General features: G+C 36.1%; 2 protein-coding genes and 1 long non-coding RNA gene across 4 annotated transcripts in view; 2 read left to right on the top strand and 1 right to left on the bottom strand.

Moving 5' to 3' along the window:
• LOC124416780 (ATP-sensitive inward rectifier potassium channel 12-like) overlaps nucleotides 1-21,774 on the top strand; it is a 49,083-nt gene extending 27,309 nt beyond the window's left edge. For both annotated transcript variants that reach the window (XM_046898110.1, XM_046898111.1), the window contains exon 10: nucleotides 21,643-21,774. The gene's annotated coding sequence lies outside the window, so the exon portion shown is untranslated. The remainder of the gene's footprint in view (nucleotides 1-21,642) is intronic.
• Nucleotides 1-25,353, bottom strand: part of LOC124416792 — a 63,985-nt gene that overhangs the window by 29,357 nt on the left and 9,275 nt on the right. The window contains exon 2 of the long non-coding RNA XR_006930810.1: nucleotides 22,862-22,863. This is a non-coding gene — a long non-coding RNA (uncharacterized LOC124416792). The remainder of the gene's footprint in view (nucleotides 1-22,861; nucleotides 22,864-25,353) is intronic.
• LOC124416779 lies at nucleotides 4,670-25,232 on the top strand. Its single transcript, XM_046898109.1, has 3 exons — nucleotides 4,670-4,955; nucleotides 21,643-22,700; nucleotides 23,950-25,232. The coding sequence occupies exons 1-3, from the start codon at nucleotides 4,699-4,701 to the stop codon at nucleotides 25,230-25,232; spliced, it is 2,598 nt and encodes an 865-aa protein (XP_046754065.1). The 5' UTR covers nucleotides 4,670-4,698.

Here is a 25,353-nt window from a genome sequence, read left to right as displayed (position 1 = left end):
ATATAATAACGACCATGCATATTACGCTGAAGGCGTTTCGAAACCTGGACGTTTACGTACATGTATCGATGTATCGATGTATCATGTACCGGTAAAATATACATATATCTACTATAAACTTGAATCGCGATCATCTTGTTCTGGTTTTTGAAGCCCTTTTTTCGTGCCAAGGTGATGGCATGTGCCAGGTATATACTATATATATATACCTAGTCACAAGACGGAAAAAGAAGCCTAAGAGAGGCAGCCCACCGTGGTGATCTAGGTTTACGGATAATATGGGTCATCATGACCACCAGGTGTAACCTCCACGCGTATTAAATTCAGGGCTTTAACCACCGCTCGCTGGAACGTTGAGGCACAGCTCTTGTGATCCTCCTCATCTAGGCTACACGTTTCACGATGTGACGATGTATGGTTTTCATGGGGAATTGTTGAGAAAGAGGGAAATTTGAGACATAGAAAATAAAAAGAGTTACAGAGATAAGAGAGAGAGAGAGAGAGAGAGAGAGAGAGCAAGAAAGGTACCCGCAGATAACTCCCATAGTCAGTATGGATTTTGAATTTTTTGCAAAACTATAAAGTTCCGTAGAATGTAGTTAAATAATTAAATGTAAGATCATTTTAATCGGTAAAATAGCATGTGTAATAGATTATTAACAATGGATCACCCTTCGAGATATCGTCTCATCGATACGCTCTACTCTCTAATACACATTTTAACTGTCATTTTCCTATATAATCAGGCTTCACAGAACAGAAGCCAGGTAATTTTAGGATAAATAGAAGAAAGCTGTGTGAAAATAGGAGGCCATTCAGTAGGGATATTAGTTTCTTCTTAAACCGAATAAAAAACGATATAAAATTATGAACAAGTCGATAAATAAATTAATCATTTTTTTTCCTTACATATATTACACGTAAACTAATTTTGTACATTTTTTATTTAGAGAATTTTGAATTCGTATACTCAGATATCCATTCACAGCTGTAAAAAGTGTACCGGTTTCGAAGTTTTTTTTTATTTCATAATTCCCACTCTTCCTTTCTCTCTCGACTGTATCTTTCAGGAAAAGGATACTGTGCCATTTCCAGAAAAATTCGTAGACAAAATTATCGAGTGACTCGTAACCTGCAATTCGCGCTAAATTTCAGATTACCAAAAAAGGATTCTGAACATATTACACATTTCGAACGATGTATCATCGCTTGAGATTTTTTTCATATCAAATATTTTATACTCGATTATCCGTATTTCACTATGATTTTCGTTGATCATTATGCATAGTCAGGATGAACTTTGAACAGGTTTCGCCATTTCTGTTCTTTTTTTACTCTCTCTCTCTCTCTCTCTCTCTCTCTCTCTCTCTCTCTCTCTCTCTCTCTCCCTCCCTCCCTCCTTCACACTATTTCTATTTCTCTATACTCATTTTAGGAAAACGAATATATACCGTCATTCTTAGACAACGTAGTATAATAAAACTTTTCAATGACTCGTATATTCGCGCTATTTTAATGTATTTTAGTATACACTGCCGATTACTCACCTCATCGAATTCAATTTCGACATATTATTTCTTGTTTAATTGATTGTGCTTTTAAATGAAATTCCTTTTTCTCAATATATCTGAGAACATCCGAAATTCGATGTCATTTAAACGATACATCGTAAGTTTTTATCGATCAATCACGATTAGAAAAATAAATGCAATATTGCAGCCTGACTCAAGTCAACGATTCCCTACTTTCGGACTGCTTATAAAAAAAAGAAAAAACAATTTTCATTTACTCTTCAAGGTTTCGTTACACCCGTAGTTTTTATATCAAGCCTGACCGATAAAAATTATCACACTCAACCGTGCGAACAACGCGTCCCATTCAAGTTTGAAAATCCAGTTTCATCGTTGGTAGTATCGTGAAAAAAAACATAATAATACTAATTTCAAATCACGACTTCAGGCTTGCGAAAACTCTAGTTATTATACATATACATACAATAATCGGATAGAGAAAATAAGAGTAGTCTTAATCCGTTCATTTTAAATCAAAAACATTGCTCAAAAATGCCTTAACTCGAGTAAAAAGTAAGACTTTACGAACAATTTTGACAAATTTTGTACACATTTCAGAAATTGCCTATTTTTATTTTATTTCTTTCTTTCAACGTGATAATAATTCAAAAGAAAAGAAAACAAACAAAAAAAAAGCAAACAAATACCGGCAATCGATTAGTCACAGAACTTTAGCCGTATTCCAATACACGTGACAATTATTAAAAATCTTAAAAAACGAAAATCAAGACCATACACCATAGTGTAAAAAAAACATCGAACGAGTTGAAGACAAGAACCAAAGAGACAATTCATCGACTATACATAAAATAAATGAACGTGCATACCTGCAGTACCTACAGGTACCTGCAGTACCTACATGATAGGACAAGAGGCGCCGTCTTAAGCCCAGACGTCCATTAAATAAGCATTTTTATAGTACATAATATATACCTACGCACGTGCATATATGTATACGTTATGCATACCCACGTGTGGTACATAGATATGCCGGTATAGTATAGCGAGTTACGCGACTAGCGGAAACGGTGCTCATGTATTCCGTAGGATATACGCACACACATGCGTGTATATATGTATATATGCACATACGTGCATACAATGACATGTGTATGTATATATATACGTTTATATACGTGTATATGTGTATGCGTATATGCATAAGCATGGTATATAATATACGCGATAAATTCCCCCGCCATAAGAGGTAAATGCCATAGCATTTGTTGGCACAATCTCTCCCGGTCGTCGGGTAGCAGAGCTCGCGAATCTGAAACACAGTGTTGAGTGTCGAGTCCCGCGTGTAACAACGAGGAAAGGAAACGTGCGCGGAGAAGGATTTTGCCATCTTAAGGGATAGAGGAATTCCTTCGTCATTTAAACTCTCGAGGGGAAATAGAAGTGATCTAAGAAGAGCCGAACAATCTTCTGTATTTGTATACCTATAATGTTGTAAAAAAAAATGTGACACGGACGATATAATTTCGTATTATTCTTCAGGTGCATCGATCGATGTAAATTATTGACAGTGTTTCACCGCGTATCGTATAGCGAAGTATAATCGTAAAGACAATTAATTATTTAACTAATTGTTCAATCATGTTTGATATACATTGTATATTACAAGGCGTTCGTACATGTGTGATAGACTGTTTAAAATTGAAAATATATAGTGTGAAGAATATGATTGAAGAAGAGGAAGGAGAGGATGAAGAAAAATTGTTGTTAATATTGTTACAGTGACCTTTGCACTTATTTTCGAAATAATATATACGCCTATAATTTTCATGCAATTTCTTTTTTGCTTTACAAGCAATTGCGTTCGTAGAAAAAACTGCGATCTGTTGTAATTCCTAGCTATAATATCACTGCTGCATCACCGCTTTACGATACCCATGCACAATCGTAGGTGTGTTATGCAGTTTCGAATCATCACAGCTCGCGTGCATTTGTGCCGATATTAAACCTCGAGGAATCTTCATCTATATTTAAACGCGAGGATCGAGGAAAGACCGGTTTTGCGCAACGTCGGTGTACAATATATATATATATATACTGTATACGTATGTATATATCATATATATCTATGGGTGTATATAACGAGAAAATCTAACCGTTAATCGGTCGATTCATCGCCGATAAATCGCGCTCATCGAGACTTGTTGTTGTTAAATGATAATATTGTTAACGTTTTTATATATACTGAAGTGCAGAATTGAAGAGGAGGAAGAAGAATAAGTGAAAGTGCCGATTTATCGCAGATTTTGAATCAGTGCCAAAATGCAAATTTTATGAAAATAGTGAAAGAACCGTTGATTATATTTTCTTCGATTTAAGTACGTTCGATAATCCCTGTAAAGTGCCTGTAAGCTTTTGATATTAATTAATTCCTACGGGCTAACGTGAAAAGCTGGACGGTGATTTCGATGCCCGAACAGGAGCTGACTTTCTGCATAGATATTATCAAGATTTAAAGTCCATCACATTTAATTTCTAATCGTATTATAAAGTGACGGGGGAAAAGGCGTGTATAAAATAAGTGAAAATGCAGCGACGATGGGCGTCGGTAATAATCTGATCGATATAAGAGGAAAGAAGAATTGTGTATTATTTGTTTAATTGCATTTAAACGAGTGACTAGAACAATAAAAACACGAAAGACATAAGAGAGAGAAGGAAAGAAAATTTGCATTGATTCGACCAAAGATATATATATATATATAAGTAATAACTCTTTATAGTTCCTTAAATAGAGTTTTCAAATGATGTAATAAAATTTGTTTCATTCGTGACCAAAGTTTAAGTAATATAAATAAATAAATGTAAAAATAATAAAAAGCAAACAAGATAAGCACTCTGTGACAATTAATCGTAGCAATAAAAGTCATAAACATTATCCCGATGACAGTGTATTGATAGTATAAAAATATAAAAAGAAAGAAGAAGAAATAAAGAGAATAAAAACAAAAAAAAAAAAAAAATAAAAAAAAAAAATAAAAAAAGAAATAGGATGGAATAAGATGTTACCATCAATAAAACATGATGTGAATAGCGAAGAACAATTGTGGATAAACTGATAGTGTGATTAAACCGGAAGTAGATACTAACGCGTAAAGCTGCCGAGGGTATGGAAGAACCGTCGCAAAAGTTGTTCCGTTTGCCGGGAACGATAGAAGAGGAGGAAGAGAGAGAGATGGAAATACTCCATGAAGGTGGAGATAACCAATCGGTAAATCATCTCCAGCCAAGATGCGAATCCCCGTTATTATCGATGCCGCAAAAAATTCCAACCGTTCCAAGCTTGCCGAAAAATATAACACTTATTCGCGTCAGCACGCAAAGCAGCAGCATCGGCGGAGGAATGGGACGGCAAGATTCAGGAAGGTAAATAAAAACGGTTTAGAATGGTCTCTCCTTCTTTCTTTCCTTCTTTCTTACTCTCTCTCTCTCTCTCTTTCCCTCTCTTTCTTCCTTTTTTCAGAAATCATCGTTCCACCGCTGCAAAGAGTTTCGCTATTCGTATTTTACATACTCTACACGAGTTTCTTATTCTTCCTCTTTATACAATTAGTCACTTCGTTTTACGTTCGAATAAATCCTTTTATGTACCATATCTGCACATATATACATATGGGGTATTCCACGCCAAATCGACCAGTGTTGTTAAACCCTGACCATTTCACAATCATTTCATGTGTTTTTCTAACATTCAACTCGGTGAAAAACGCGACCTGAATTTTTTTTAATGTTTTTTTATCAAACCGTCTATTTTTTTTATTTTTATATATATAAATAATTTCAAGTCGATTGGGAATGCCCATTTTTTTAAATCTGAAAAAACTCTCTAAAATCCAGTGAATCATACAAAACATCCCCCATCAAGGAAAACGTGGGTCCAATTTTTTTCTATCCTTTTTTTATATCATCTAATTCAGAATTTTGAAATCTTTAAACCCAAAATTACCACAGGATGAAATCGTAAGCGTCAAACAAGGGTCAATTTACTTGTAAATGTTCGGTGTCACCAATTCGATGATGCGCCACTCTGGTTAGTAAAAATAATTTTGGGCTTAAAAATGAAAATATTCCGAATTAGGTGATAAAAAGAAAAAGTTTTTTACCGAGTAAAATGTTAGAAAAAAAAACATTAAATGATTTTCAGACGATCGGGGTTTAACATTGGTCGAGTTGGCATAGGATACCCCATATACAACATATACTATACGAATTATCCCGAAACCTCGTCACGTTTGCTAAAATGTAGAAAGTTTACTAGAGTACGTATATATATATTATATAATGGGAGTGAATTGCTGACGACTTAATGCTTGAATGCGCATGCGCTAAAATTCGGAAGCGAGAGCAATTGTTTTGTCAGGGTGACCAACGTTTTTGAGGTTATACACATAGCGGCGACTCGTTACATGAACTTATGAATGTTGGTCGCCCTGATAAGACAATTGTTCTTGCGATCGAATTTTAGCGCACACGAATTCGACCGTTCAGTCGTCAGCAAGTCAGTCTGTATATACATGGGGCATTCCACGTCAAATTAGCAGCCCATGTGGCTTACTCTCTTCGATTTCAATCAGTTTTTAGTATGATGTTTATACCGACCCAAAAAGATCTCGGAATGTTTTTAAAATTTTTTTTTTTTACCATCGGTTAAATTTGGAAAAAACAAAAAATTTGAAATCTGAAAAAAATTCACGCAGATGATTGCTCTGGTCTGTGTGATTTAAAATATGATTTTTTAAGCACCACACCGCAATGGAATCTTAATATTTACTAATTTTCCACACAACGTAAAACGCTCATCTTTAGACTGAATCTTTCTTTGAACCAAAACAAAATTTTTCAGGAGGTACTATAGTGGAAAGTCGCAAATTATTTTTTCTGAAACACCCCATATGTACAAATTACACGCAGCTATTCTACTATGAAGAACATAATGATAACAGCAAATTACTATTATTATTTCTTTTTTTTACGTTTTCTCAACGGAACACAAACAAATTATTATTATTATTGTTTTTTTTTCATAATCCATCACGCGTAGAGTATATTATAAAAAACACAATTGCGCAGATTGCTTTGTCCTTACAATATTTTTAATCGTGAGGTGAACGACGATGAGAGGCAAAAAACATAATTTGTTTTTTTTTTTCTCGAAAGTCATCGAGTTTCTTATCAACGGGATAAACATGATATGCATACTCAAATCAGACACAACAATAATTCAAAACGTAATATTTCTTGAGACCGTTTCAGTACAACGATGAGGATCTTTGCGATATTCTACAGGCAAAAAAATAAAATGACGCATTTATCGTATAGTATAATATTATTCTTATTCTTATTATTACTGTTATTATTATTATTATTATTACTATTATGTTAGCGAGTGTGTGCGTTACAAATTAAGATATAATCCTGTATGAAGTTCAGGCTCGATAATGCTCATGACGATCGTGATCATGATGATGATTACGATGAATCGTAAAAACGAAATAGGCGAAGCAAAAAAGTTGGCAAAAAAAGCATAAACAAATAAAAAAGCAATAGAAAGACTAGTCACGAACGCTTTCAGATCATAGAATCGCTGCACCTTGTGCATATATTTGTAGGTAAGTAGAAGTATGTGTATATATATGTATTGTATATATATATATATATACATATACATATAGATATACATATTTACACTTGTTGTACATACGTCATATTCGTAACGTTGATTCTTACGTAATCTACTGTATATTTACATAAACATTATTAGATCCATCGTTTAAAATTCTTCTTCGTCTCTGCGAATGTATTATATATGTATAACCTATAATAAATATACATGCAATTGATATATACAATGAAAAGTTCCGAAAGTGGGAAATTCTGATTTTTTTGGTGAAGAAACTTAAAGTGAAGGAATAAAATTTTGACGAAACTTACAAGTATACGGAAATAAAATTTTGACGAAACATCAAAGTTACGAATGGTCCGAAACCCGAGGCTGAAAGTTCCGAAAGTGCAAAAGTGAGAAAATTACAAAATCGGAAAAGTGGAAACTCCGAATGATCGAAGATTTTTAGTTCCGTGAATTTCTGTCTTGGTGAAATTGGACGTCTTTTGTAAGTCGAGAAAAGTATACAAATACAATATAAAAAACGCTTTTAAACCGACTTGAAAGAAATAAATTTTGACTCGAAAGGTATGAGGTTGGGAAATAATTTCAACAGTTTCCTAGTCAAAACTACTATACACAGTTTGAAAAATCGATAGTTTTTAAAAATTAAAACGCCACGTTCCCGTCATTAATAATTCTCTCTTTCAAATCAAATAAAAACGTGAACCTCTTCTTTCCGATCTTCGTAAAACGTTACGATTATTAAAATATCATTCTACCAACGGGCAGCATTTCACCGTTTAAAAATCCTTGAAATAAGAAATTAACCAGCGATCAAGCTCTGCGGCGTTCGTTACATCTACGCCGTGATTACATCTATAATTACAACTAATGACTAACGTAAGCTTCGCGTGTAGGTAGATGCAAATCGCAATTAAAACCCGGGCTCAGAAGCTCGTTGTCAGCTTTTGCGAATAAATCAAAGCCACGCAGAAAATATTGCGGAGAATTTTCCAGGCGTAGATGCGTAGACACGTACGATGCAATGTGCAAAATCATACACGTTATATTCGCATTCACGCGCACAACGAAAGGATCATAGCGAAAACATGTTAGCGTAATAATCGCAGAGCGTCCAGAATTATCCGCGACAGTCGGTCAGCGATGGAAAAATAATTGCTTACCGTAGACACCTCAGCTCTCCATCGTTTACCGATTATTTACTCAATCTATTTGCCACTAGGATATTATTATATCTCTCGGTACCTGCGCTCCGGATTTCTCCATCTGTTTGCCAATGATCGCTTATAGATATATATATAAATATATATCAAACGCAACTATTTTTGGGTGTTCAAATTCGATGGTTGTTAGGATTCCTTTAATTGACGCTGCGACGACACTCGGCTTTTTTTTCTTACCCAGCAATACGCGACGCAATCACACATACAGGTACTTCCGGTTCTCTGTATCGACGATAATCATCATAAGTTCATTTATATTACAGCTTGGAAATGTATTTGTCAAAACCTTTGTAAAAATTGTACGTTTTGAATAACGGAAGATAAAACAGCGGCCACGAATTTTCACGTCTTATATATAGTATATATTTCAGGGTGGCGCAAAAAAACAGACTATTTTTTTTTTTTTTTTTTTTTTTTATGGAGTCTCGTGTGACAAAATGTTAGTTCTTGATGTTTTAAGAGCCCACTCCAAAGGACAGTTCAAAAAAATAATTTTAAGAGATCGCTTCACATTTTTTAAAACGTCAGAAATCGTCAAAAATCGATATTGAAAAAAAAAAAAAAATTTCTCGTTACGGTATAATTTTATAGACAAAAAAAAAACAAGTTTCCGACAGTTTCAGTCCAAAATTTGAATTTTGTATAATTTTTTTCCAATTTTTTGGTGCATTTCTTTAGATCTTTTTGAGCGACCTTTTAATATTCATATTAAAATTTCATAAATTTTTTTTCTTCAATTTAGTAAGAAAGAATCGATAACAATACACCACGACATGAATTAAAAATCAAACAAAATACTGAAAATATAATTTTATTAATTTAATTTTTTGACGATTTTTGACATTTTTTTTAAATTTGGAGCGACCTCTTAAAAATTTTTTTCTTGAACTGTTCTTTGGAGTGTGCTCTTGAAACATCAAAAACTAACATTTTGTCACACGAGACTCGAAAAAAAAAAAAAAATAGTCGGTTTTTTTGCGCCACCCTAATATATAGATATATATAATTTGTTTTTGGTTTTAGTTGAATCATTATTTTTTTTACTTTATATTGTTACTCGTGCCTGCAAGCCTTCGGTATCTTTCAAAGCGTTTGATTAGCACGTCTTAATTATGTTTACACCTTTGTTTGGACAAGCTGTCGTCGAGTTGTCGTCGTTTATCGCTTTTCACCACCAGCTGATATACCTATAACCGATATCAGCTGCAGGTTATTACATCGCAGGTATTAATACCTATCTCTATGCATGCATATATAATATGCAGAATACATATATATTCGTTGCGTTCTCCTCCTGCATTATACACATATAAGTATAAGTATAAGTATAAGTATAAGTATAACGGATATGCATTTCATCTCATGTCAGCTGCACTGCAGCTCCGATGTATTATACATAATATAAAGCAGCAATCGGGACTAGGAATTTAAATTGAAAGGAAACAGATTTCAGCACTGAGTGTGATATATATGCCGAGCGTTTATGAGTTACGGAGCTTGTTTAACCGGGAGGTGAATCTTCCTGATTGCAAAACGCTGCGTTTGATACGCTGATTCGTGTATACATATATAGTATATACATATACATATGTGTATAACCGTCGAGTAATTCCACGCGCATTTTATTCATTATTCAGCTTTGTCTTTGTCCTTTTTTTTCTTCCTTCATTACATCGCTGCACAATACGCACGTGTCACTACATCCGTCGATGCCGATGTTATATTGATGAATCAAATTTTCCTGGATTATCAAAATATCTTTCCAAGAGAAAAGACGTGAGGTTTCATATTTTTCATGATATTATAGAAATTAGCTCTGTTACAGCTTGAGAAATATTTATATTTATTTTTTTCCTTGTCCTTGATCTCTCTCATCCTCTCTCTTTTTATCATACAACTTAGCAATGCGATATAAAATTCACACAGTCAAATAAAAACAAGAGTACCTACTTTTCTACAATGACTAAGCGGTAAGAAATATGAAATAAAGAGTTGAAATTTGAAGTAAAAATATTAGCTCGATTAGTAGTGACAAATCAAAAACGATATAAATATCAAGACTGTATGAATTTATTTTTAATTAAAAAACGTAACGTTAATACAATTTTGAAGAATTACTATTCATTTCGTTGAAATTGAAAAGAATTCAGTGCGAATCACCTGTGACACGAATTTTATCGACTGTTCAAAGAAACGAAAGTTTAATTTACAGGATTTAGAAATGTAGGAAGTCGAAGTGTGAAGAAGTAAAACTAAACAAAGGTATAAACAATACAGCATATTCCAAAATGTAGAATCGTCAAAATACGTTTCGATAATATAGAATCGTATACAGATTATAGATTTTGGAGTTCCATCTTTCAACCCTTTTTATATTTCGTCTTTTTGTAGTCCAAATTTCTGTATTTTCGAATTTTGTATACTTTAACTTTTTACATTTTCGACATCGAATTTTACCCAATCGAAACTTGATTTTTTTTAAATTTCTTCTCTATCGTAACTTAACTTCTCGGAATCTTGTATCTCAAAACTTTGACTCCGACTATTAAAACTTTTTCGTTTCTCCAAATTTTGATTTCCTAAATCCAATTTTCGCCACCAAGCAATACACAATCAGACGTTTTCGGAACTTTTCAAATCCAGAACTTCAACCCCGCCCCCAAATACAACCGCCAATTCGTCTACGACTGCGATTTGAAAGTGGGGACCAAATTATTCGGCGCGCATGGCGCAGGTCGATCTGCGGCATTTGGCACTTATATTATAGGTTATAAAAGGTGGGAGAAGAGGGTTCGAACAGGACGCTGATCATAAAATTCCACTATTGGATAATTGCTGTAAATTATTTTTTATATATTTTTTTGTGTATCTCTCTCTCTCTCTCTTTTTACGGGGGATGGAGGGGGACGAGTTTATCGACCGAGGTGAGGGCGACGATCAGCAAGGCTGTACAGAGCGGTGGTTAAAGAACTATTGCACGCACATTGCACACACACAGGCCTGTTTAAGAGCCGTCAGAGAACGGCAAGCAGGCAACCAGATGAACACACTTGCAAACCTATAATAATACACCGACGTAGCTATATACATATAACGTGTTATACATACACATATTGTTCGCACGCAATCATTCTGTTAGTAAAAAATTATCTCGCACAAATTTATTACTTAACAACTTGTTAGTCTTATTATGAAGCTTGATTATCGAAGCCGTAAGGATGACGTCAGAGTGGCAAAGCGAACTGACACTGTAAGCCCGTAGATCATCATGTGCCATCGCAACTTATACACGACGGACGACGACACGAAGGATAGAAGAGATGTATTCCGTCTCTCCAACCCCAGTAGAATATCCGCAGTGCTACCGATCCGTTGTTCAAGAAATAAGACGGCCTCAGTTCGCCTCTCGGTCTCAGATTGAAGGTGGGATTGATTGCAAGGCGCGTTCGAATGCACTCGTCGGCGTGTCGTAGAAAATCCGCGCGTAACGTGAGGGAACAACTTTGGTGCTTCGCCGATTATCGATATATACTTGAGGTACTCGCATTTTATCACGAGGTAATCGCGCGATAATATTTTACGAATTATTGGATTCGCGCGTGCTGGGAGAAAGTTTTTGCAAAATAGAAAAAATTGTAAGTCATTACGTGAATTTTAAATTGTTAAAAAATGCTTGGATATCGATGCTTCGTTTGTGAGTGAGTGATTTAAAAATTGGAGTATTTCAGTTTAGAATCGTGCATTTTACTCGCTGAAGATTGTTTGTTTGTTTGTTAGAATTGTTGGAATATTGATACGATCAATAAATCGCAATGTCGATTGGACTGCTGAAAGAGTGAGAAAATCTGTTTCGTTCAATTTGTGGAAAATAGTGTTTTTAATGTAACTTACAAGCCTAGTAAATCGGGCGTTATTAAGAGATTTTGAAAAATTTCGAAGCGATTTAACCCTTTGAGTCATAATGGTAAGTATTCTTACCATCTATTTTATCTCCAATTCTTTGTACATTTAGAGGACTTTTCAACATATTTATTAACGGTTTTTTGCTATTTCTGATAATATACCGATAAGTTTTCAATACTGGAGAGTAATTATTGCGATATAACGTAAATTGTTGTTGTTAGAAGCAATTGGATTGAAAAAAAATTGCGAAACATGTTTTTTTACACAAATCATGAGTTTTTGGGGTCGCTGATTACCAATTTGAAATCGTATTTTAAAAATTCAAGATAACAAATCCAATATGGCGGACGAAACTTTCAAACTCAATCGAATCCGGTGAAAAAACTCTGTCGAGGTGTTTTCAGGGTCACTGATTACGAATCTAAAATCCGATTTTGAAAACTCAATATGACGAATCCAATCAGAAACGTCGAAAACCCCTGCATAGATTTTATCAACCGTATTCGACGAAATTTGAAATTTTCGTCCACCATATGAAATCCAAAATCTTGAATTTTTGAAAACTGATTTCAAATTCATAACCAACAACCCCATAAGCCATGGAATAATGTGTGACTCAAAGGGTTGAAAGCGAAGCATTGATATCGAAGCTCTCGTTTCTAATTCCAGTATTTTCGAGGAGATATCTTCGACTCTTAAATCGCGAACAGTAACAATTAAATAACAATAATTCGGTAAACATTATCTACATATATACTCCAACGTACGACTATCTCATGATAATATCGATGATGAAAAAAAGAAAGAAAAGAAAAAAAAGAAAAAAAAAATGTTAGAGATTTTTGGGCAACCTGCAGAAGCTCCTTGACTCATTGAGTATCGAGGTGGAGTTTTTCTCGGAAGAGGGAGAGGAAGGAAGTGCCAATGACTGCTGAAACGCTCGTCTGCATCTCCGACGATTCGCCGGCTGCTCTCATCCTCGGTTTGCATGCTTGCCGGAAATCGAGCCCGTCTAACCTTCGGAAATCACCCTCGATTATACGCCCAAGGAGTCGTCCGAGCTGGTTGGTTCATTGAACGAAGGTAGAACGTAACACGCGATCTATCCGCACGATTCATTCATTCGTTCATTCATTCATTCATTCGTTGATTGATTGATTCGTACGTTCATCACGATGCAGAGTTAGATCGATGCGATCGACTGATTTTTTTTTTTTTTTTTTTTTTTTTTTTACTTTATCTAAGCGATTTTTAATCCTGCGTAGGAATTTCATGAATTTAAAATCACCGAATTGATAAATTTAATCGGGGACAGATCGAGTTTATTTAAAAAAAAAAAAAAAATTTATTAAATCTGTCTTCATTTCGATAATCGAACTACGCTAGTCGATCAGCTTCGTTATGAATCGAAAATCGTTTGTATGGTATATTAAATATAGATATATATGTATAAAAATGTAATAAATTTTGTAAAGTATTTTGCTGCATGTGAAAGTGGGAGAGAAATCCTTTGTTAAAAAAAATATCATCACCGTGATGTATAAATTTATGTATTATGACACGTAAACTGCACGTATGTGCATATAAGTGAATTAATTGTTATTAATTGGAATAATTTATCACTGGTAATTGATCGCTCAGCGTTAATTATTGCGTTATGCTTTGAAAGCGATTGGAATTTATTTATTTACGATATTCATACCGTATTGATCAAATCAGGTTTACAAAAACGTAGTCTTTACGTTATGGTAGATCCTAATTGTAATAAAATTTCATTTCACAAATATTATCACGGACCTGCGAATTCTATGGTGAAATAAACGTTGAGAGTACCTGACATTATATGCAAAGAAGATCTCTGATGGAATATAATTATAGCAACCTATTATATTTTCAAATTTATTGTACACCTATGTAGAAAAAATAATCGATCATATACATAATACGAAGTGAAATCCCGACTCGATGTTTATTTGCTGCGCACTCAATCCTTCCCATGCAATTGTCCATAAAAAGTTCGATAGAATATATACATTTAATTATGCATCACGCGCCTACAGCATATATATACCAAGATGATCCATCATTATTAACTGCACTCGAGTAAATAAAGGCTAGTCGAAATATATATTTATATATGTATGTACATATGGGGGAACGATATTGTAATAAACAGAGATTGAAATAACGCGAAAACATTTATAATAAATGTTGGAGAAAACAAACCAATTGCATGATCGACGATAATTAATTAATTGTACGCGATATATCGGAAGTCACTGTATGCAAACATTGTTGAATTATTATTATCGAGGAAAGTTTAACGTTTCGAAATTGAATTAATAAGAAGCAAAAAAAGAAAACAGGAACAGTAAAATTCGTTCGGAGTAAAAAATTATTCCAAGTTTGGAAAATTGGAATAAAAGGCCTCAATTTATTTGCAATAAAATGAATCTGACCTCGCACTACTAATTGTATGAAATAAAATTTCATCATTTAATTGCAGTGGTGCAATTATAATCTAGAAACGATTCACGGAAACGAAACCATTTCTTACACCGTAGTATTTGTTTTTCTATAATTAATAAAATAATAACATAATAATTAAATAAACAAAATAAAAGAGCCATAACGTCGCGTGTTAGCAGAAAACGACGATAAGTAGTAAAATTGCTTGACTTGATTATGTTATACAAGACTCAAAAAATTCCAAGATTGGTCTAACAACGTATAAATTATTATCATTTAAACCGCGTAAAGCGATAAAACCAACGCGTTACTCCCACGTATTAATAAACCTAATAATGATTAGCACAACGGTTGTAATTATCAAGTACTACGTCATATCGATGCTATTTAGGTGAATTGTGGAGGTTAAAAAGCGTGAAAAACTCTTACGGAAAGGAGGAAAAAAGTAAAAGTAAAAGAAAAAGCGGAAAAAATTAGAAGATAAGATAAATTAAAAACATCTAAAAAAGAAGGAGAGAGAGAGAGAGAGAGAGAGAGAGAGAGAGAGAGAGAGAGAGAGAGAGAGAGTGTAAAAAAATGACAAAAAATCACAAGAAAGGAAAAAAAAAAAAAAATGAAGAGAATTCATACGACAAAAAGGTGAAACAAATATTAGACGTAGACGCGTCTATGCTAGGCAAACACGATAAGATTAATAGAACATTAGAACCCGACGTAGACGGCGCTAAGTTTCGCTTTAATCAGCGCAATTCAAGTCTATGTAGATGATATTATGGTGATTATACGGTGGGTCGGTTTTGTTGGCAAAAAGTGTCTGCAAAGTGTCGTGTCGAAAGGCGCGGATATATATATATATATATATTTGACGGGGCACTTAGGCCTCGCGAATTTTCGACTTAGTCACAAGTTTTGCGAGCCGAATGATCTGATAAGGCGTTGCAAACGCCGCGCGTAAGTCGTAAGAGGCTAAACGCATCTCTGATAAGAAATTGGAAACGTTGATTGTCGTGAGGAGCAAATCGTCAGTCGCGCAGCCGTCACCCAAGAATCGCGCGCTTACGATTCTACCTTCTTCGCCTCATTTCCGCGACGTTTGTTTTTCTTTTTTAACGCGTCCAGTATCCGCAAGAATACCGAAATTTATTTTCAAACGACAAAAAACGGTCGGAAAAAAAATAATTAACAAGATTATAAATGCGGACAAAAACTTAATTTCGATCTTTTCCTTGTCAAAGATAAAAAACTTGAGTTCGATCTTTTTCTTGTCAAAGACAAAGAAAACTTGAATTCAATATTTTCCTTGTCAACAAAAAAAAAAAAAAACCACCGTGATTTGATTTTTATTCTTCTTTTTCTTTTCATTCAAAAATACACCATTCTTTTTTTCAAACGTATTATAGAGGTCTAATAGTAATAATAATAATGATATTTGAGAAAGATGACGTGTGTATAGATATATAACGATATTTATATGGATCGACACTAATCTAATTTGCTAGACTCGCGCTGGCAGTAATTTATTTTTTATTATTTTTTTCTGCCTTCCTTCCTTCCTTTTTTCCCCACCTCTCTCTCTCTCTCTCTCTCGCTCTGTTTTTGCAAATTACCAGTGCAAACGCGTCATTTAGAGGCCGATAATTGGTCGGACGGTCAACACCGAACCGACGGTATATAAAACGTTTCAAGATATTACGTGTGATCAGTATATCGTAACGAGTCGACGAAGCCGCGACGCGTGTACCTGAAAGATCGACGACGATCGTCAGTCGATCAAACGTTATTTAAAAAATCATCCCACCGTAGCTTCGGATATCAAAGTGTCTCCATGAATTGCGATTATGACGTGGTTTATAATCGCGAGAACTGCTCGTCGGATGAAGTAACGACGTCATGAGGGAGAAAGAGAGAGGATAAAAAAAGTTTGAGAAAACAAAAAACACTAAAAGAAGATGTTTGTATAAATCTGCGAGTATAATGATCGGAGGAACCAAATAGCAACTGACAGAAACGAAGAGACGAGAGTTTGGAGAGAAGAGGAACCGCGTTTAGATTTTCGTAAAATACGATTTTTATTCAAATTTTCGTGATAACTTGCATAATTAATAGATTATTCGAGATTAGTAATGATTTGAGTGTTTTCTGTTTTTGTTTTTTTTAGTTTGATTTTATTTTTTAAACATCTTATTTGTGCGTTACAGTGAAAGGTGAATTTTTCTTTCTTGTTTTTTTTTAATCTTCTTTGTTGTCTATTGTTGCACAAGTATAATCGTTTTCGCGGTATATAATATGAGCACAAACGGCGGAATACCGAGTAGTAATTCGAACGGGCAATGTTACTCCCCGGATAGCGGTGACGAACAAAATTTGATACCAGGATGGGCCCAAATGCCGATCATCGTTGGGGTGCCAAAAAGCCCGAATGCATCGTTCAGAAGCAGGTATTTCACAATTTTATTCACGCCGATGACGACGACGAAGTATTTAATTAAATAAAACGACAATCATCTTTCGGGATGAAAAAAGGAATTTAAAATAAAACGCAAACTTTTTTATTACCGCTTTTTCATTATTATAACTATACTCATTTATCAATTTTTTTTTTTTTCCTTCTCTTCATTAGTTTATTTTTCTCCCGGTTTCACGTGAAATATTAATTAACGACTGAGCAAATAATATCGATAGGTATACACGCATTTAGGTAATAAAATCTACTGGCTTCGTTCATTCATCGGGTTATTAAACACGTATAATACAGATAAACATATACGTACACGGACGTCTAATTAAAATAAAAAAAAAATCTAAAACCGCAGTTTGCACGATGCGAATAATTTTGAGGAACGAAGTGGATTCGGTTAAGCTTTTATATATATATGTTTTTTTTTTTCTTTCACGGCATGCCTATGCTAATACTTAATGAAACCGAAATGAAAGAATATTAGTCATGTTTTAGCTGGTGTGACGATTGAATTGAGATTTTCCGTCTGTTAGCCACCTTGAATAATGAGGCGACCTCTTATCTTGAGAAGTTTAGTGTACAAGGTATCCAACTATTGTGATCCCTGCATGACACAGTGGCGCACAAGCCTTGAAACATCCGTGCATGACAAAAAGCCCGATAAGCGCAAAGGTGGGTTTAAGAAGAAGAAGAAAAAAAAAAAAAAAAAAAAAAACATAATGCGTATAATTGTTACACACTTATAACACCGCGTTCAGACGTGTGATTGTTATTATTATTATGACGGAGATTTGAAATTCACTTTAACTTACGAGTCACACGTGTATAGAGAAAATATATTTTATATATATATACACACACATACAAATACACAGACGTAGAAATTACAGGACGTGAGTATCTATTATAGACCGCGACGTTAAAAGACGCTGGGAGAAGAATAGAGTATTGCTCTTTTCATCTCGTTGTTAAACTTGTACACGGCAAGATTTGCTTCCACTATATAGAAACTCAACCCGCGACGTTTTTTACAGATATTTATTATCGTTGGAATGGTTTTAGCGTTCCCGTTTTACATGCGTGTGAAAACAAGAAAGAAAGAAAAGAAAAAAAAAAAAAAAAAACAATTTATAAACTATCGCGAATTTCTTCACAGATTCGATTTAATCGTCGATAGAAATAATAATTGTTTAAAAGAAAAGGTGAGAAGAAAGAAGAAAAAAAGAACGAAAAAGAAACGACTCAGCCATGTAGTACGGAATTAGTTCTGATGATTATTTCACCGGCGATAAGATCACGAGACGATATCTCTTCTCGTGACGTATTTCCTTGAACTGAATTATCAACTTACTCGCTTCGTCTAAGCTCGTATCTCATTGTCAAATTTTCTATTATCAATTCAAACAAAGCCTTCGTCGGACCGTTTAACTTCTGTGAACAAATCAAGGGGTTGAAAATAATTTGACGATTTCTTTTTTATCTTTTATAGAGACAGATGATAGGTATATGGACAATATTTACGTTTAATCTTTAGCAGGTTACGTGGTTCGTACGTAAAGATATGGTTTCAAGGTAATAGATTATCGATTTCTAAGCCGATAACATCGAGTGGAAAGGCTTGAGATTGACCGTCAAAGGGCGAAAGATCGGATTTTATTATTAGGATGGATTAAATATTCGAAAGTTATCTTTTTCCAGTAGACTTGAAGGAAGAAAAAAATCTTTTCATAAAAATCTTCTGATCTGACAATGAGTTGTAATCGTGCAGTTGAACCTTTGAGTCATACATTATTGTGTTGAATAAACTTTTATAACAATATAGTATATGTTCTATGGTTTCCGGGGTCGGTGATTACGAATCTGAAATCTGATTTTGAAAATTTGATATTGCAGATCCAATATGGTGAGCGAAAATTTTAAATTTGATCGAATTCGGTCAAAAAACTCGATGAATGTCTGATTTTAGATTTGTAATCAGTGGCCCCAAGAACCCACAATTTGAATTGAAATAGCAAAAAAAACGGCAAAGAAATATATTAAAAAGTTGTCTGAATATAATGACTCAAAGGGTTAAACGAATAAATGAAAAGCTGAGAGATCGCATGACGTTTAGTTTCTCCATCTCTATGTAGTATAAGATAATAAGTACATAAAAAGCAATGTAATAAATTTCACAACAAAGAGAATTAAATTTAGAGATAAGAACGATAATTATTGTTTATTATGGAATAAATGAACAAAGCTGCGGGCTTTGAAAATTTTTGCAAAGCGTTACCCATCGCTTAGTTATTGTGGACCAGTCGACCAGTTTCATCACCCGCGAAAAGAGTTAATAACTTTTATAATATTTTCAGCCACCCCTCGATCGTACGAATCGTTCAATCAAATTTGAAAAATAAGAATAAAAACCCAGTTTTCATCATCATCATTGTGTATATTGTGCGCGAATCCAAGTTCCGAAAATATTGAAAGGATTATCGATAAGATCGTTGTAACGTTGAGTCGGTACGCCATCAAATTTTCGAATGAAAAACCTTCGTTTGTGGCTATTATTCGCGATGCGCAATGCGAAGGAAACCCTCGTAGGTACATTTACACGGTGTCAAATACTTGAGATCCTAATTATTCAGACACTCGGTAGATAAACGTAAATAAAACGTTTTCACGTGCCGCGTCTTCCCGTCAAGTTTACCGATGAATAATTAATTTTTTCAAAGTCGTGTATTACCGTAATAGCTTCAAAACATATTCATTTTTTTTTCTCTCTCTCTCTCTCTTCTTCTACACCACCTGAGATAATGTGTAGTTATTATGTATACATATATAAAACAAGGTTGACGTGCTTTTGTCTATAAATTTTTTTCCCTCGCTTACTCGTTTGCTTCTACCGTTCTTCGATTTTTCGAAAATATAATCAGTGTAAAGAATTTTCTAATTGCTTCTAAGTACAACATACATTTACGATACTTTGCAATGACGTTTTTACAATTATAACGTCGCGGTTATGACTAAAAAGAGAATAAATAATAATAATAATAATAATAATAATATTAAAGAAACAAAACCTACACGTCTACAAAGACAAAGAGACATGACAGATTTGCGAAGTATGTTTAAGATAAAAAAAAATTCTCTCCGCAAAGATTGTCACGTTGTCGCACAAATTGTTGAGTGTCTCTATCGTATATTACATAGAACGATGATAGGCATATGTTACATACACATTACAATACATATTTCATACATATGTGTAACACTTTGTAGAATTGAACGCGCGACAATTTTATCAGTTTATCACATGTTAAACACGTTGTGCATAAAGGACGAAAGAATACAACAATCATCAACCATATGTATAAATGAAACGATGTTACAAGCCCTGGTTATCTTATCTTTGATGATAATCTTTACCTATTTTCCCCCATGAATTTCAACGAAAGAATTCGCATATCAGCACATAGCTTCTTATATAATATGTATAACATGTATGTACAATGTGGACATGGCAGGTATTTGAACGGAAAGAGAATATAAAACTAAAAATAAAAATAAGACTCGATGAAACGGAAATAAAACTGTCGCATCGATGTAATAACGGTATATATGTATTATACCTATACGTTTAACAATAACGTCACGCAGAACTTGCACATTGTATACATACACGTGTACACTTGTGCCAATATAGAATCATCATTTATATTGACGTGAAGTAAAAAATATGCCTAAGAAAAACACAAATATGATAAAAAATGATGCATAAGTGTGTCAGAACAAGGCCGATCGGGTATAACATTTATATGCATATATATATCTCGGACATTAGTACCGATAATTACTATACTTGAACAACTAATGTCCGTGAAAAATTATTGCCGCAATTTAACACGATCCGAAGGTGTGAAGAGGTCGAAATTAGACCAAGCTCAAACAATTAAAACTAGGTCAATGCTGGTTGATCTCGATTTTCTTGCTTTTTTTTTTTTTGTTCTTTTTTTAGTCAATGTCAATGGATCACGGAACTTACAGTGATTGATGATCTTTGATTTCACGACCAACCGTTATTAAGATTCTGGGTTAATGATCGAGAAGCTTAAAATAATTCTATCAACATTAATTATAATGTAAATTATTATCGTTGTTAATTTTTATCCACCACATTGGATCCATGATCTTAAATTTTTGAAACTTGATTCCAGCGATCCCGAAAAGCACAGAATACTATCTCGTTATAAAAGTTGACGCCGTACAATAACGTGTGACTCAAAGGGTTAAAAAAAAAAAAAGGACGAAACACAAGTATTGAGAAAACAGTCTCGTTCAGGATGTAAAAGATCGTTGACGATTCATGATCGTTAATATTCTCTGTTTCAGGAGCCGTTACAGAGCAGGCCCAGTGCGTAAAATCCGTCGACGGGCGGTGTTGAAGAACGGAGAATGCAACGTGCTACAATCGAGGATATCGCGACGATCGTTGCGTTTCCTCCAGGACATATTCACGACATTAGTGGACACCCAGTGGCGTTGGACGCTGCTGTGTTTCACACTGAGTTTCCTGTTGTCCTGGTTAGGTTTCGCTGTGATATGGTGGCTGATAGCTTTCACGCACGGTGACTTCGACGAGAAGCACCTTCCGGCAGTTCAGATTGAGAACAAATGGACACCGTGCATATACAACGTGGTCTCGTTCACCAGCTGTTTCCTATTCTCAATCGAAACGCAGCACACGATAGGCTACGGTAGCAGAGCAACATCGGAAGAGTGTCCCGAGGCTATATTCGTCATGTGTATACAGAGCATAGCCGGTGTCATGATCCAGGCGTTCATGGTCGGCATAGTATTCGCAAAGATGACGAGACCAAAACAGAGAACCCAGACTCTCCTCTTCTCCCGCAACGCGGTAATCTGCCAAAGGGACGGTGAGCTGTGCCTGATGTTCAGGGTCGGCGACATGAGGAAGTCGCACATCATCGGTGCGACGATAAGAGCCCAGATAATTCGCTCGAGAACAACAAAGGAGGGAGAGTTCCTGTCCCAGCATCAACAGGAGCTCACCGTAGGTGCGGACGGCAACGAAAGCGACCTCTTCTTCATCTGGCCGACGACCATCGTCCACAGGATAAACGCCGAGTCTCCACTCTACAACATGTCAGCTGAGAACATGCTCACCGAACGCTTTGAGGTCGTCGTCATACTCGAAGGCACCATAGAGTCCACCGGTCAAACGACCCAGGCCAGGTCCTCCTACCTTCCTCAAGAAATATTATGGGGTCACAGGTTCGAACCAATGGTCAGCTACTCCAAGGAGCGCCAAGGATACGAGGTCGACTACTCGCTGTTCAACAGCACCGTTCAAGTCGACACTCCATTGTGCTCTGGCAGGGAGCTGGCAGAGTTCTACAGGGTGCAAGACGACCTTCGACACGGCGGTGGTGAGTCCATTCACATCCACACTTACAATGGTTCGGTGACACTAACGCCAACACTCTATCCACTGCAGTAAGATGGTTACTCAAGCTCGCATGCGTTGACCAAAACTAACCCGAGAAGCTTCTTCCACTTCTCTTCACTCTTTGTGTTTTCTTGTCGTTACCACTTGCTTATTCTTACCGCTGCAATGCTTAACGTATACGCTTCAATGGGTGGTTATGTCCTTATCGTCTGACTGTTATTGACGCTGGTATCGCAGATGCCGGTGGTGGTATGCGGAAGGTTCCAAGCGAGCCAAGAACAGCCCCAGCTGTCCTGACGCAGGCTTTTCACCTGGATCATAATTCCGGAACACGTCTAGTGCCAGGCCAGGATCAGCCGAGACTTCACCTAGAGATACCGGTTATCACTGAACCACCTGATAATTGAAAAAATCGATCTCTTCACGATGGGGAATCGATATGTAACACGTGAATGTCTCTGTCGTAAAACCCGTTAGTGTTTCCTACACGTGTCACACTCTGTGTCTCTTTATCAACGTCGAAATTTTTCAATCCATTGGAAGGATCTGGTCAGTCTCGAGGACAAGGATCAACGTCTAATAAACGAGAAGCACAATATTCCACGCGATGTTGCTTTGATCGGTTGTGCCGTCGTATCACTTATCGTAATCTAGTAACGTGTGCACTGTTTAATGTGAATCTGAGATGAAGAAAAACAAGAGGAAACCATGTCCTGGAGAATATTGCAAAACAATTATGTATGTGTCAGGTGAATACTGTCGAAGTCTGTTTGTCGTCGCTCGTCTATCAATGTCCGACTGTCTATGTATAAATATATATTTTTTTTTTATCCTTGGGAAAAACTATAGGTATACACAAATAATATTCGGTTCATTTGCTCCCTTTTCTTACGTACGCATGATTCAATTTTATCTCTTCGTATTTCGTTATTTTTTTTTCACCTTTTTTTGGGTTATTGGTGTTCAAGTCCCGTTAACTCTCTCTCTCTCTCTTCATTACTCCGTACTACATTTACTACATACATATACATTATACACTATGGTACACTAAGTTTAACGAGGATGCACGAGGTTTCTGGTGATTGAGGAACGTGAGAGCACAAAAAAGATAAGAACAAAAACACAGAAATTCCTCTCTTTTCGAAAGAGTGAAAATATAAGGTGCTGGTCTAACTTGCAATTTGATATTGTTGAGAATATTTTTCCGGAATAGTAGAGAAATTTTGCAGGTTACCTCGTCGACGAAGACGGACTCTTGATTGAGAATTATCAAGAGAATAATATGCAAGGTGGCCACATCGTTAACACACATACGGGAATAAGAGCACCCGGACACCGACTGGTACACGCGGAAAGTACGAAAAGCGATAACAGTTTAGAAGACAGTGCAATCGGGCGAAGTATTTACAGAGACAACTCGATAGCGTCTCATCATCATAATCATAATCATAATCATCATCATCATCAGCCGGCTAATCAGCACCGAGAACCGGCGAATCAGCATTACAAGAACCACGAGGGTGACTTGGACGCGATTGAGGTAATCGACGAGGACGATCTCCACCAACTACCGGACTCTGTGAACAGAGAGATCCTGAAGAACAGTCGTGAGATAGTGTACGAAGAAGATGGGAATCCGGTAGGCGGTCATCTCTCAAGGGACGAGAGTTTCCTGACGATGCGACAATTCGGCAGCAAGAAGAACCTCGAGATCTTCGAGGCTAGTAGACCGCTAGTCTCAGGTCGTCGACACTTCGTCAGGTACAATCCGTCCTCTGACGAGGCGGAGAAAAGGTCGTTGAACGGATCGCGGAGGAACCTAAGCAGCAGAAACCTTCAGGCAAGTCAAGACGAAGATAAGCGTTCTCTGAACGGTTCGCGGAGGAATTTGAACGTTTCTAAACGCCAGAATCAACCGACGTTGGAAAAGGCGGAAAGCTTGCACGGCAGTACGAGGAACTTGAACATCGGTAGCAGGGAGAACCTGATCGGTTCGCGATGGCAACCCGGAAGCAAAGAACTCCTGACGACGACGCCGAAGCGGAGTACTTCGGTGGTAAAGAGTTCCAAGGAGTCGAGGGACGCGAAATCGAGACGGCGTAAGGACGACAATGCGAAAAAGGAGATTGAGATCGAAATCGAGGGGCCGGTAGGCCCGAAAAACGAACCTCCGAACCTTCACCAGGTCGCATTGGCCAGCTACTTGTCATCACCTTCCGAAATGTCGCCCGAATCTGGGATCGTCGAGGGTTCGGTTGTGCTGTCAAGTCCCGAGGCGGTTAGACGGGACCTTAAGCTTCCGACGAGTTCGGTCATCGCGAGGAACAGGAGAAGCTACGAACACGCTCAGCTCCAGGACGTGAACGCAGAAACGTGCGTGCCGCGTCCAGGAAGTGGAAGTAGCTCTTCGGACAGCGATTCATCGTCCAAAGTGAGCACTCCGCTCGTCGTTTTGCCCGGTAAGACCGGCGTCACTTTAGCCAAACAGAATATATCTTACACGAGTGTTTGACATTTCTGGTAGTTTTTCTTTTAAATTAGAATAAAAAAAAAAAAAATTCATCTCTCATGGGCTGAATTGCTATCAGAGTAAGAGAGCATAGACTGTCCGCGACATTCTAGAAAAGGACTTT

Source organism: Diprion similis, chromosome 3, assembly GCF_021155765.1.
Source record: "Diprion similis isolate iyDipSimi1 chromosome 3, iyDipSimi1.1, whole genome shotgun sequence".
NCBI lineage: Eukaryota > Metazoa > Arthropoda > Insecta > Hymenoptera > Diprionidae > Diprion > Diprion similis.
Note: the sequence above shows the minus strand (reverse complement) of the source record. Positions and strands in the feature narration are given on the sequence as shown.

Coding starts and splice junctions, on each gene's coding strand:
- LOC124416779 (XM_046898109.1), top strand. CDS start 4,699: ATGGAAGAACCGTCGCAAAAGTTGTTCCGTTTGCCGGGAACGATAGAA. Junction 4,956..21,642: donor GGACGGCAAGATTCAGGAAG/GTAAATAAAAAC, acceptor TCTCTGTTTCAG/GAGCCGTTACAGAGCAGGCC. Junction 22,701..23,949: donor CGACCTTCGACACGGCGGTG/GTGAGTCCATTC, acceptor GAAATTTTGCAG/GTTACCTCGTCGACGAAGAC.